A 12,059-nucleotide genomic window follows, 5' to 3' on the forward strand; every position below is an offset into this window, starting at 1 on the left:
TGTTAGAAATAAAATATTCTTAATAAACCAATTCTTCATTTTGTATTTACAATGTAAAGAACATTACGCTTGATTGAACAGATCACACATTTGAATACGATCCCCCCAACAAAAGTTTGACTTATTCTTGAAATTTAAATGTGCTTATTTTCAAGAGAACTATAAAATTTACTGTCAAACAAGACATTGAAGGAAATGAGAATTTTATTTAATTTTGAGAAAACCAACACAAGTACATGTATAGATATTAACAACTCAATCAACCAAATTCACAATGTGCCCGGGGGGATTTGAACCCGGGTTCCAACACAATTTAGTAACTAGACACAATGTGCGAGATAAATTTCCATAAATCCTCACAGAGGACAACTATAATATAACAATTTAGTACATGTATTCTTAAATGGGCCGCCCTGTCCAGTTCCACTACCTATTCTGCGGACGGAGCCTCTCTGCCCAATTAGGAACGGAGACGACCACGCTCCGCGTGAGAATGTCGTACGCGGCACGGAAGTGAGGGTTGAAGAATACAGTGATGCATGCTGGGAAGAAAAAGGCCATGGAGAAGTTCTTGATGACGGCTCGCAGGAATGCTCTACAAGAGAAAAAAAAATGAACAGTGAATATTTGAAAGAAAAATTAAAGTATATTCTTGCAATGAAGTTAAAAGTGTACTGATAACAAGCCAACAGAAAAGCCTGGTTAAACAAGACAAAAATTACTGCAAGTAAAACTTGCGCGATCCCCCTGGCATCCTGGCAGTTTGTATACATGTACATGTACAGGCAGTTTGTATACATGTACAGGCAGTTAGTAAGGACAATTATCAGTGACGGCCTTGATTGTCCACTCGGCAGGTACCAGTTCTCAGTTGAATTGGGAGTTTGGGCTTGAATGGAGAGTATGGGTGACACCTGATTAACATATGTTTAACTGTCATCAGTAATACTGAGCTGAGCTCTCCAGAGGCCTCGAAGTCATTAGTAATACTGAGCTGAGCTCTCCAGAGACCTCGTAAATATCCATATTGGAAAGGATTTTTTGACATTGGCCTTCTCTCCACAGACCACCTTTCAAGTTTGGTTGAGATTGATGATTGATCGTACAGTGAACTGGAACACGCACACACAGGCATACACATTTACATTACATACACACTGTACATAGTGTGGTCATTCCTTGTTTTCATGTAGTTAGAAAAAACCTGTGAACAAACCTCCTTTTACTCACACTGGGACTAGTGTTTCTCTTCATTTTGCCACTGATAAACCTGACCAAAAAATGCCTCTAAACCTGTTTGCCAGAGAGGGGCAAACATTGTATGGACGTAGGCAAGTCCACACAACGTCGCAGCTACCTGGTTTATGTGGACCTCTTTTGTTCAGAAGCCCCCACAGTGAATGTAATGCTTATCACACGGACACACAGAAGGAATATGCGATCCCGATATCCCCCTGCCTGGCTTGAAAGCCAATGGGATAAAAATGTATTTTCAGCTAGTAATTGGACGTCAAATTTTCAATGTTGTAGACCCCCCCCCCCACTTCCTATGCTCCTCCCCTTCCCCTCACATCAGCCACTTACTGTAAATAGGTCAGGTCCTCCGGACTCGTCACGAGGACTCTGTTGCCGCCGAGGGTCTGGACTCGGTCACATGACACCACGCGCAGACCCATGCAGTACTTGCCAGGGGTGGCCCCACCCACCCTCGTGCCCAGGCCGTGACGCAGGAAAAACGTCTGAAGGTGCAATGGAGAAAAGACGACGATAATAAAACAACTTTTTTTTCTGGTCCCAGAAGGCCACACTCGTGTCTTCTTTGCACCTATTTTACTGACTTGACTGACTGACTGACTGACTACCACTTGTGAGCTGGGCAGTGCTGTTATATAGGATTACCCCGTAACACCAATAAATGGGCTAAATCTGTCCCATTGTGTAGACCAGATGCATGAAAAGACTTCCAGTGAGTAACCATTCTGAATCATTTAAATACAATTTTGTGCAGTTCTTTGTACCTACCAAGTTTCAAGTGGCATCAAGCCTCATGTAAAGTAATGGGACTGGGCTCTACCCTCCTCAATCCTACAAAACCCTCCAAAATCTGTTGGATTTTGAAAGGTCTAGAAGGTGTAGGGTTGAGGAATGAGACTTATACTTGCCTCATATGTACAACAACCACTCAAGTGGCATCAAGCCTCACGTAAAGTAATGGCACTGAGCTCTACCCTCCTCAATCCTACAAAACCCTCCAAAATGTGTTGATTTCGAAAGGTCTGGAAGGTGTAAGATTGAGGAATGAGACTTATACTTGCCTCATATGTACAGATGACCACTCAAGTGTTATCAAGCCTCACAAAAAGTAATGGCACTGGGCTCTACCCTCCGAAATCCTACAAAACCCTCCAAAATCTGTTGGATTTTGAAAGATCTAGGGTTGAGGAATGAGACTTATACTTGCCTCATATGTACAGACGACCACTCGGTATATCAAGGCAAAAAGCAGCATTTGCTGGAGGTCTTCAAACGTGGAATCTTCATCAATCTCCTCAATAAGAAACCGCATCATGAAGCTACTGGGATCGCTGGAAAAAAAGGAAAACAAAGATTGTTTATTATACTATAGTAAAATGTAAATAAGATCTTTATACTGTAACCCTAACTCCCTGGGCATTTTTGCTAGGATGCAACTTCAATCCTGCAAAATCCTCCAACTGCCTCAATGTAAAAATTGCACATATAACAGCCTCAATCCTGCAAAATCATCCGTTATTTCTTGAATGTGGTCCTTAGAGGTGTGGCCACTGCCTCAGTCTTGCAAAATCCTCTAGCAATCACTGTCAATATGTTGAGGCAGAGCCAGTGACATCCTGGAGCAGTGTGGAGAATTTCAATTATAACCTAGGCCTAAATTTATGCACGGCTGAGCATTAACAACACAAGGTCCGGCCCAAGACCTTGACACAGTGCATCCTCCAAAATCACCCACACATTTTTGCCATATAATAATAATATAATAATTTGGGAGGCTAATCATCCTTACTCGCAGCTGGTATGCTGAATTGCGAAGGACGCGGCTACAACGTGGTCGGGCCGCTGACACGTATAGCCTCAATGCTGCCAAATCCTCCATTTTTGCAAATAGGATTTTAGAGGATTTGGGATGGTTAGGGTTAATAAACATGTAAAAGCACATACAAAATAACCAAAGACTTGCGTCATCATTATGAAATTGTTATTCAATATTCAGATTGTTCGTCATTGTTCGTCAATCCCCCCACACTTTTTGTCCTCTGTTGGTCCCACCTCTTCATCACAAGTCTTTGTTTACTTACACAATCCCCATGTATTCTATGACGAAGAGAGTGACGCCAAATTTCATGACAAACAGCAAGATGAAATCGATGATTTCGGCAAATATGCGTCGGTAGAGAGATGGCAGGGTGAATTCACTCACTGCAACGAAAAAATACCAACAATAAAGTTCACATTTTGGTCAAAGTTTTGAAAATTGGAAATTGACCTAATTTCATACCTTTACAATTTATTAATACAATAGGAAAGAATGTTGCAACCTGACGCCACTTTTTTTTCATATATCATCTCAAAACATCAGTCATTGCAATATTTTGAAAAGACATGAATCTGGGACTGAGAAACATGTATTCAATTTTGTAAGGAAATACTTCGAAATTTTCTTGACCCTCCATATTAGGAGTGGCGTCTGGAAACTACATTCTTTCCATACAATAATACTTTGGTAAAATGTAAGTCAGTAAATACATGTACACGATAGTTTAGGATCAATGTTATGTATTATTCATTTCCATGGTAGAGCACCGGAATAGTAGGCCTACTATTTAGGCAGTGGATATTTAGTGGGCGCCGGCTTTCTTTTAGAAAATGACATTTTGCCTGACAATTTTTTGGGACTTGGAAATTTTTACCCTGACAAATCTTAGTCTGGTTCCTCTCCAACATTGTCATTGTGACCTCGTATTCATGAGATCAGAATAAGACCATTTTTACAATTTCGGACTCTATTTCCCTTTAATAAAAAAAATCCTCCAGAGCCACGAATCAGAGGAAGAAAATGTAATACTTTGTAATGAAATCTTGCTGTCAATTTAAAATAATAAAAGAAGGATATTCTAAATTTGTTGAATGAAAAAAAAATTGAAAATGTCGCTAGCTGGGAGTTCAACCAGGGATCTCTCACTCATGAGTTACACGCTATCCACTCGGCCATAGGTGCTGCACAAACGATGGTGGTAATTTAATTTTTTTTTATAATGTAGGCCTACTCATTTACGTGTCAAAGAGGGCGCTGTACAATCTAGGGAAAACATGTTGCAACCAAGACTTTGCACACAACCGCTGAAGTGGTGTCAGGTTGCAACATTTTCTCCCAATCTAGTCGGATTAATTGTTTACAATTACTCAAAGAAAGGCGGCTAAATCTAGCCGGCTAAATATACACTTCCTAAGTTCCTATTATTTATAGCAGTAGAACTAGAAGGTTCGAATCCCGCATTGCACATTGAAATGATTGTGTTTGTGTGCACCACCTGTGAGTTGCGGGATGTGTGGCTGTGCTGTTTGCTGTTGCGGTGGCTGTACTGGAGTATCAATCATCGGCGGTTGCGGAAACGTAAATGGAAACTGTCCCGGAACTTGCACCTGCGGCTGCTGCTGTCCGTTTTGCTGCTGCTGGAAAAAGGGGGCGTGGTCAGCAGGCCCACTTGCTGGGGGCGGCACTCCAAACGGACTTGAGGGAGATCCATTGGGTGTGTTTACTGGTGGAAACGGGGAACCAAAGAAGTAGGGCGCCATCATGAGGGCATGTTGCGAACAGTAGTGCATCCATTGGTGCGTGCGGTACTGCATCAACCACTGCGAGACAGATTCGGTGTACTCCTTCGAACTTGTTTTGTGATTTTCTTCTTTGTTGGGGACTGTCTCTGTCTGTCCGTCGGCAGGGTTGTTCTCCACACTGTCAGATCCCTTTGTCTTTCTTCTGACCACTGCAGGTTCCTTTTCTTCCATTTTTGGGGGGATTTTTTGTACCAGCTGTAACCAAAACTGTGTCTTTTTTGCTAATTCACTTGACTTTCCTACACGTCAAAATAAGCAGGGCATTTAAACTGGTAACCGAATGACGATTCACCTCCAATAAAACAGCTTCTGCCGGATACCATCGATTACTAAAACTCCCAGAATGCATTTCGGTTTCAAGATGGCAGCCTCCATGCGACAATATTTGTTGTGTTTTGCTCACGAACATGTGGAGTTTAGATTGGCAGTAAGTGATCGAGTAGGAGGAGGTTTTGATTAATTTGAAGTGTTTTACTGACAGGCCCTGTGTATTTGTTTCCGAGTGATTCTTTATCCGATTTGTTCCATGATAGACTCATGTGAAGTTCGGGCGATGCCGATCATGCCGATGGCGGCTAGCGAAGCGCGATGTTTGCGGGTGGTGCATGTGTTGGGGGGGGCTGGGAGCCACGGGGGGGGGGGGGGTTGGAGGCTGGGGCAGGGGGAGGACGGGATAGGGAAGTATGTATTATTTAGTGCATTCAGTTGAAAACTAATCAATAATCATTGTATTAATTCTGTTTTAAACTAATGTGTGTTTCTTCCTTGCAAGGAACTGCGAGCCATTACTTCCATATTTGGTATCAAAGCGGAACTAAATGACCCTGAATATGATCAGTCGGTAAGAATTTCTAAGAATATCGCAAGAGTATTGCTTATAGAATTACCATTAATATCTTTTTTCCTTCATATATCATCTCATTTGAAGGTAATTAGTTGTTGCAAAAATGTTGAAAAGACATGAATCTGCTGAGAAACATTTCCAATTATTCTGTTAGGAAATACTTTGAAAATTTTCTTGACTCTCTCATAGACTGTATACACAATCGCTGAGGTTGCTGGATACTGCATTCTTTCCTTATAATTTATACTTTGTCCAATAATGACATGCCTCATTAATGAACTTACAAGTGGACATCTAATTTTTCCTCTTCAGAATCCGTTTCTGCTTCTTCGGTTGCCGTCGGATTCTTGCGCAGACAAGATCATGGCACGAACAATGCTGGGTCGGTTCATGATTGAGGTGTGGGGCCAGGGAAACTCTTGGACGGATCTCCGCCAGTCACTCAAACTGTACCCCGAGGATAAAAAGGCACCATACAACGTCAATGCGGATATGAGCTTCTGTTTCAGGATGCGGACGCTCGGGAAGAAACTAGGAATGGTGGAAAAGTTGGCCATCATTGAGGACTTGGCCGAGTTTTTGGACTTCAAAGGGAAAGTGGATCTGAAGAACCCGGAACAGGTGTTCCATATCTATGCAGACTATGGACTGACGCCCAATAAAATACCAGAGCAGCCATACAAAGTCTATTTTGGCCGTTTGGTGAGTATTCATCAAAGCTACTTTGGGGCTATAGCTGGAGTTACCTCAGCCCTATATTTTATCATTGGGTTGTTGTACTAGGGCTGGAGGAAGCTTTCAACTAGGACTAGCATCTCTAAAAATTGAATTCAAAAAAGTGCCATTTTGTCCCCGTGACACACTTATTCCCCCTGGGACTCACCCAAATCTTGTCAGGCATAACCACTACACAGGTCCTTGAAGAAAATAACGATCCACCATGAAGATTCACCCTACAATTGCAGTGAAAAGGAGGCATCACTGACAGCCGATCAAGCTCTGATCGCTAGCCAGAGTGGTCATTGGTTTGTGTGCAAATAAAATTTGTGTACAAAAGAATGGCAATGCATGGTCGATTACCATGCACAGCGCGCGGGGCGCACCAGTCAAACTTGCCAACTGGCGCTGAAGTGCACACCCGACGACTGTTTGTCGGCCAACTTCGGCTGACAGTAATCAACAATATATTGATATTTAATCAACATTTGCTACTTGGTGAATAGTCATAGTTACTAAAGAAAACTTGGCTGTTAGGAAAAAAACACATCAACTGTAAAATCGTGTTCTGTTTTTATATGTTGGAAATGTTTTTACTGGTTTGATTGTTGTGTAATATTGCCAATAATATATCGATGTTTATAGATTGCCGAGGGCCAGCGACAATTAGAACAGCTCTACTCAGTCAAGAAGCGGCACTTCATCGGCAACACCAGCATGGACGCGACGCTCTCCCTCCTCATGGCCAATCAGGCTCAGCTCCGGCCGGGCCTGGTGACCTTCGACCCCTTTGTGGGCACGGGGAGTCTCCTGGTGGGCTCCGCCCACTTTGGTAGCTATGTGATGGGTGGGGACATCAATATTAACATCATCCATGGGCGGGGAAAGACCAGTCGAAAAGGAGCCGCACAATACAGAGGTAATGGTATACATGTACAGAGTGGGTTGAGTTGAGTTCATTCATTGGGCCAGTGTGGGAAATTGTCCAACTCTAGTCAACATACATGATCCAGACACATGTTTGTGTTACTTTTAGGAAAAATGCGATGGTCCAATGCTGTGAAAATGGTGCTTGTGTTCTTGGGCAAGACACTTTACTACAACTGCCTCTCTCCACCCAGGAGTATAAATTGGTACCTGTGATGGTAGAGACCAGGGCTTAATTTCATGGCTCTGCTAAACACAGAATTCCGTGCTTACCATCACCATTTTGTGCTAACTTCTGTGCTGACAAATTTGTGTGTTACTTTCAGGGAAAGTGCCATGGTCCAATGACGGTGAACATGGTGCTTGTGTTCTTGGGCAAGACACTTTACTACAACTGCCTTTCTCCACCCAGGAGAATAAATGGGTACATGTGTACCTGTGACGGTAGAGACCAGGGCCCAATTTCATGGAATCCGTAACGCTGAATTTTGTGCTAACGGCCCGCAATTTTGTGCTAACTGAGCTAGCACAAAAATTCTGCGCTAACCTTGTAAGCATAGAATCCTTAGTTACGGGAAGTACGCATGCGCACAAGCCAAAATTCCTTGCTAACCCGTGAAATACGCTAACCGATAGCGCGGAATTTTCCGCTATAGTTAGCGGCGATTTCTCGCTAACCGTTACGGGTTCCATGAAATTGGGCCCTGGGCCCAATTTCCGTGTTGAACCTGTATTCTGTGCTAAACCTGTAAGTACAGAATCCTTAGTAACGGGATGCACAGAAGTCAAAATTCCTCGCTAACCTGTGAAATGCGCTTACCATAAGCATGGAAGTTTCTGCTACAGTAAGCAGGAATTTTTCGCTAACAGTAAGCAGAGCCATGTAATATGGGCCCAGATTGCTCTGATCTCGAGCTGCTGCAGAAAACTGGCCTGATGAACAGGGGTAATAATTGTGAAGGGCTTTGAGACCTTCAGTGGTATAAAGCACTAAAAAATTAGTATTATTATTATTAATATTATTATTATTGTTGTACAGGGAAGGATGAGAATATTCGAGCCAACTTGAGACAGTACGGCTTGGAGCATCTTTACCTTGACGTCCTTGTCTCTGACTTCTCTTGCCAAGTCTGGAGGGAGCAGCCGGTCTTCGATGCCATCATCACTGATCGTAGGTTTTCATACTTTCTTCTTTTTACTTTTCTGCAACCTGCGGAAAAGCCTTCGTTTTTGTTCTGATTTTTTTTCTTTCTTCTCATTCCTCCTTTGTTTTCTATACCAAATCCCATAGAGTTTGTACCCAAGTTTTCTGCTGGTCACTTTTGTCACTTGTAAAACTTTAGATCTTAATCAAACTTACCTCTAGTTTTTGCCATTTTCTGTCTCATCTTGCTATCCGCAACCTGCGGAAAAGCCTTCATTTTTGTTCTGATTTTTTTCTTTCTTCTCATTCCTCCTTTGTTTTCTATACCAAATCCCATAGAGTTTGTACCCAAGTTTTCTGCCGGTCACTTTTGTCACTTCTGAAACTTAAGATCTTAATCAAACTTACCTCTAGTTTTTGCCATTTTCTATCCCGTCTCCAATGCAAATTGTTGGGTTTTTTTCTGGAATTATTTGGAGTTGTCAATTTTGTCCGCTCTGAAATTGAAATGCATGCTATTCTAGATTCCAATTAATAAAAGAGTACATGTTACAAATGCATTGTCTAGGATGATGAGTCTGTATTTCAATGTACTTGGAATTTGTTTTCATAATTTTTGCCAGCACCATATGGAATTCGAGAGTCGACCAGAAAGATCGGAAGCACCAAGGAACCAACAGTAAATGAGGATCAGTGAGTGAAATCAAATATTGATTCTAACTTTTCAAATAAGCCACAAAGAGAAGCTTACTAGTGCCTTTTGAATAAAAACATTGACAAAAATGTGGAACTGCCAACATGCAGCTGGATAGCTCAGTTGGTAGAGCACCGGAAAGGTAATCCGAAGGTCACAGGTTCAAACCCGCTGAAGTCAATTTCTGCATTCAACTTCATTAAACAAAATATTGCTTTCTGACAGAAAGCATTCTTTTTAAAATATCTATATTTTATTGTCATTTTGTCTATTTGTATAGCCACTTTTCAATTGTTGATTTTGTGGTGTCATTTGTGTCACAGAGTGAAAGGCTATGTTTGCCAATCAAGGCAGGTGGGGAAAAAAAAGAGATTTCACCATGAAAAGTGGCGCAATTCTCTAAATAGACCCTTTCATAAAATTGGTCACTGCTCAGTCAACCGTGAATGTAATGACATGACCAGAATGTCATTTTAAAGAGGAGATTCAACCCTAACAGAGGATATCTCCCTTTGATTCACATGTGCCCTACTTCTGTTCCAATTAGCAATAATATCTCGGTTTCGTTTATTTTTATCCACCCTGTGTATTGAAGAGCAGCTTTAAAGTAACAGAAAATTCTTTTGGTACTTTTTGTTTTAGGGCAGCTCAGCACATTCCATCCAAGACGAACTATCATCTCTCGGATATCTTCACAGATTTGCTCAATTTCTCGGCGCGGTTTCTGCGACTTCACGGCAGACTTGTCTACTGGCTTCCTGTCTGTCGACCAGAGTAAGTCCAGAAGGCAAAAAGGTCCAAACTTTGTGTAAATCCTTAAAAGTTTAAGTGTAAAATATATGTGATGCGATCAAGCTAAATGAGTCGTTTGTCAGGAATTCTTATTTGGAGACACAGGCCAAAATAGGGCCACTTCATCACATCACTTCATTGCATCTCTTGGTGTTCCAACTCTCATAATTTTTTAACTAAGGATGGTATCAGCATGCGGTTTGACAGCAGTAATGCTGAGGTTGTGCTCTTTTCAAATCTGTAATAAAAAAAAATTGTCCAGGGTCGACAAACGACTCATGTAGCTTGATTGCATCACATATGCTTCAGGTTTCAAGCTTGTTTGAGAACCTAAGAAGTACACGTGTATTGTCCTGCCTGTCGCATACAATTTCTTTCACTATCACGGATTCAATTAATCCATGTTGTCTGAAACACCCCTGTTAACCAAAATGGAATGTTTCAATCGCACCCTTAGATACACTGAAGATCAGGTACCCCGTCACCCTTGCCTATCTCTAGTGGCTAACAGTGAGCAACCACTGAGCACCACCATAGGCAGACGACTCATTACCATGGAGAAGACGCGGCATATAGAGGTAGGCAGCTTCCATTTTTCAATAGAGGGGAACAGAAGATTGGGAGGGGACATTAAATTTGCCAAGTACAAATGTATATCTTGTATTGGGAACCTGTTTTAGCAATATTTTGCTCTTTTTTTTAGGATCTTATGGATGATGCGGCAGAGGCTGAAATTCGGGACAGCTTTTACCAAGAACACAACGCCATCCGGGAAAAAGTGTTCGGGAAACACGTCAGGGAGCAAAAGATGAAACTCATGAATAAATCAGAGCCTAGGTGACCAATCAGAAATCAAGGATGTAGGGTACCAGTGGCTTGCATACAGCTGCATGGGTGTTAATAACAGAAAGCAGATCTCAGTTTTTGAGTGGGCTTTTGTTCAATTGAATCGATTCCTGCCTTTGTCATTTTTAAGCGATGTACCACATCATCAAAATGTTGACATGTATGATTTTCAAAATGTCACTTTTCAGATCTGAGTGAATTATGGCAAAAAGAACATATTTGCTATTTTACGCTCCCTCCCCCAATTTTAAACAAAATAACAATCCGATTCTTTTGTCCATTGATAATACCAAAAGTCATTTAATCCTCAACCTTTGATACATATATGCAACCTGTGCACAATACATGTCCATAAAAATATTTTCTAACGTTACTACCCTACACTCGATGTACTGGATTTCCAATATGTTTGACAGTATTGTGCGTATTACTATTGTGATCTTCTCTCTGAATAAAAGAAAAATCAAATAATTTCAAAAAAAGATTTGTGTTACATTGTATGTGCTCTTTATTACCGAGTCCCCCCAAAAATTGGTTGAAATCAGCTTAGGCGTATAATTAAATTCAGATTGAATGAAACACAGATCTACGGATGCATACAAATATAATATAAGTGGAAGAATTACTGTGTGATAAAATGTAAACCAATTTGGGATAAATTGTGAAGACTTCTATCGATAAGAAATTAAAAAACATAGGAGGTTTTGAACAGTTGAGTAAATTGAGACAAAGTTTACAGCGCTACAAAAGTTACGAAATGCTGTCCTGACTATGTACAGGGTGACCCAAAAAATACAACCCTAAAACATTTGCCTTTTAAAAAAAAAGGATCGGTGGATTTTTATGTTTTGGGTATCAGATTAACGCTGAGAGCTTTTTCTTTCAAATACTTAAAAAAAATCATGAAAATAGCACTTTGGGTTGCTGAGAAAATGCCAATTATGTAAAAGTAGTCATTTTTCATCCTGTAGGCTACACAAGTACTTCAAACTGTGAAACATTTTACTGTAAGCCTACTGTGCAATTATCCTTCATTTTGTGCAATTTCTTTAATATTTTAGACATATTTATAATGCTGAAAAGGTTTCAAATACGACTAAAAAAGCTGAGATACCTGTTCAGGTGGAAAATAAAAGGTATTTCTATCAATTTCATTTGTACTCGTCATATTATGTGCTGTGTTGTTTGTAAGGATTAGGACATACACAGATAGGTACAGT

General features: G+C 41.0%; 2 protein-coding genes across 2 annotated transcripts; one reads left to right on the plus strand and one right to left on the minus strand.

Moving 5' to 3' along the window:
• On the minus strand, positions 1-5,046 carry LOC119724393 (protein FAM8A1-like). The gene is made up of 5 exons (XM_038195424.1): positions 4,569-5,046; positions 3,336-3,456; positions 2,462-2,585; positions 1,585-1,739; positions 1-595 (listed from the first exon to the last, which is right to left on the minus strand). The coding sequence occupies exons 1-5, from the start codon at positions 5,044-5,046 to the stop codon at positions 427-429; spliced, it is 1,047 nt and encodes a 348-aa protein (XP_038051352.1). The 3' UTR covers positions 1-426.
• On the plus strand, positions 5,043-11,321 carry LOC119724392 (tRNA (guanine(10)-N2)-methyltransferase homolog). The gene is made up of 9 exons (XM_038195423.1): positions 5,043-5,302; positions 5,648-5,716; positions 6,032-6,421; positions 7,082-7,355; positions 8,403-8,534; positions 9,131-9,200; positions 9,844-9,975; positions 10,451-10,571; positions 10,697-11,321. Exons 1-9 carry the CDS (start codon positions 5,219-5,221, stop codon positions 10,832-10,834), a joined length of 1,410 nt encoding a protein of 469 aa, XP_038051351.1. The 5' UTR covers positions 5,043-5,218; the 3' UTR covers positions 10,835-11,321.
• Positions 11,322-12,059: the final 738 nt, after the last annotated feature.

The sequence above is a fragment of the Patiria miniata genome, unplaced genomic scaffold (genome assembly GCF_015706575.1).
Source record: "Patiria miniata isolate m_02_andy unplaced genomic scaffold, ASM1570657v1 HiC_scaffold_18, whole genome shotgun sequence".
Lineage (NCBI taxonomy): Eukaryota > Metazoa > Echinodermata > Asteroidea > Valvatida > Asterinidae > Patiria > Patiria miniata.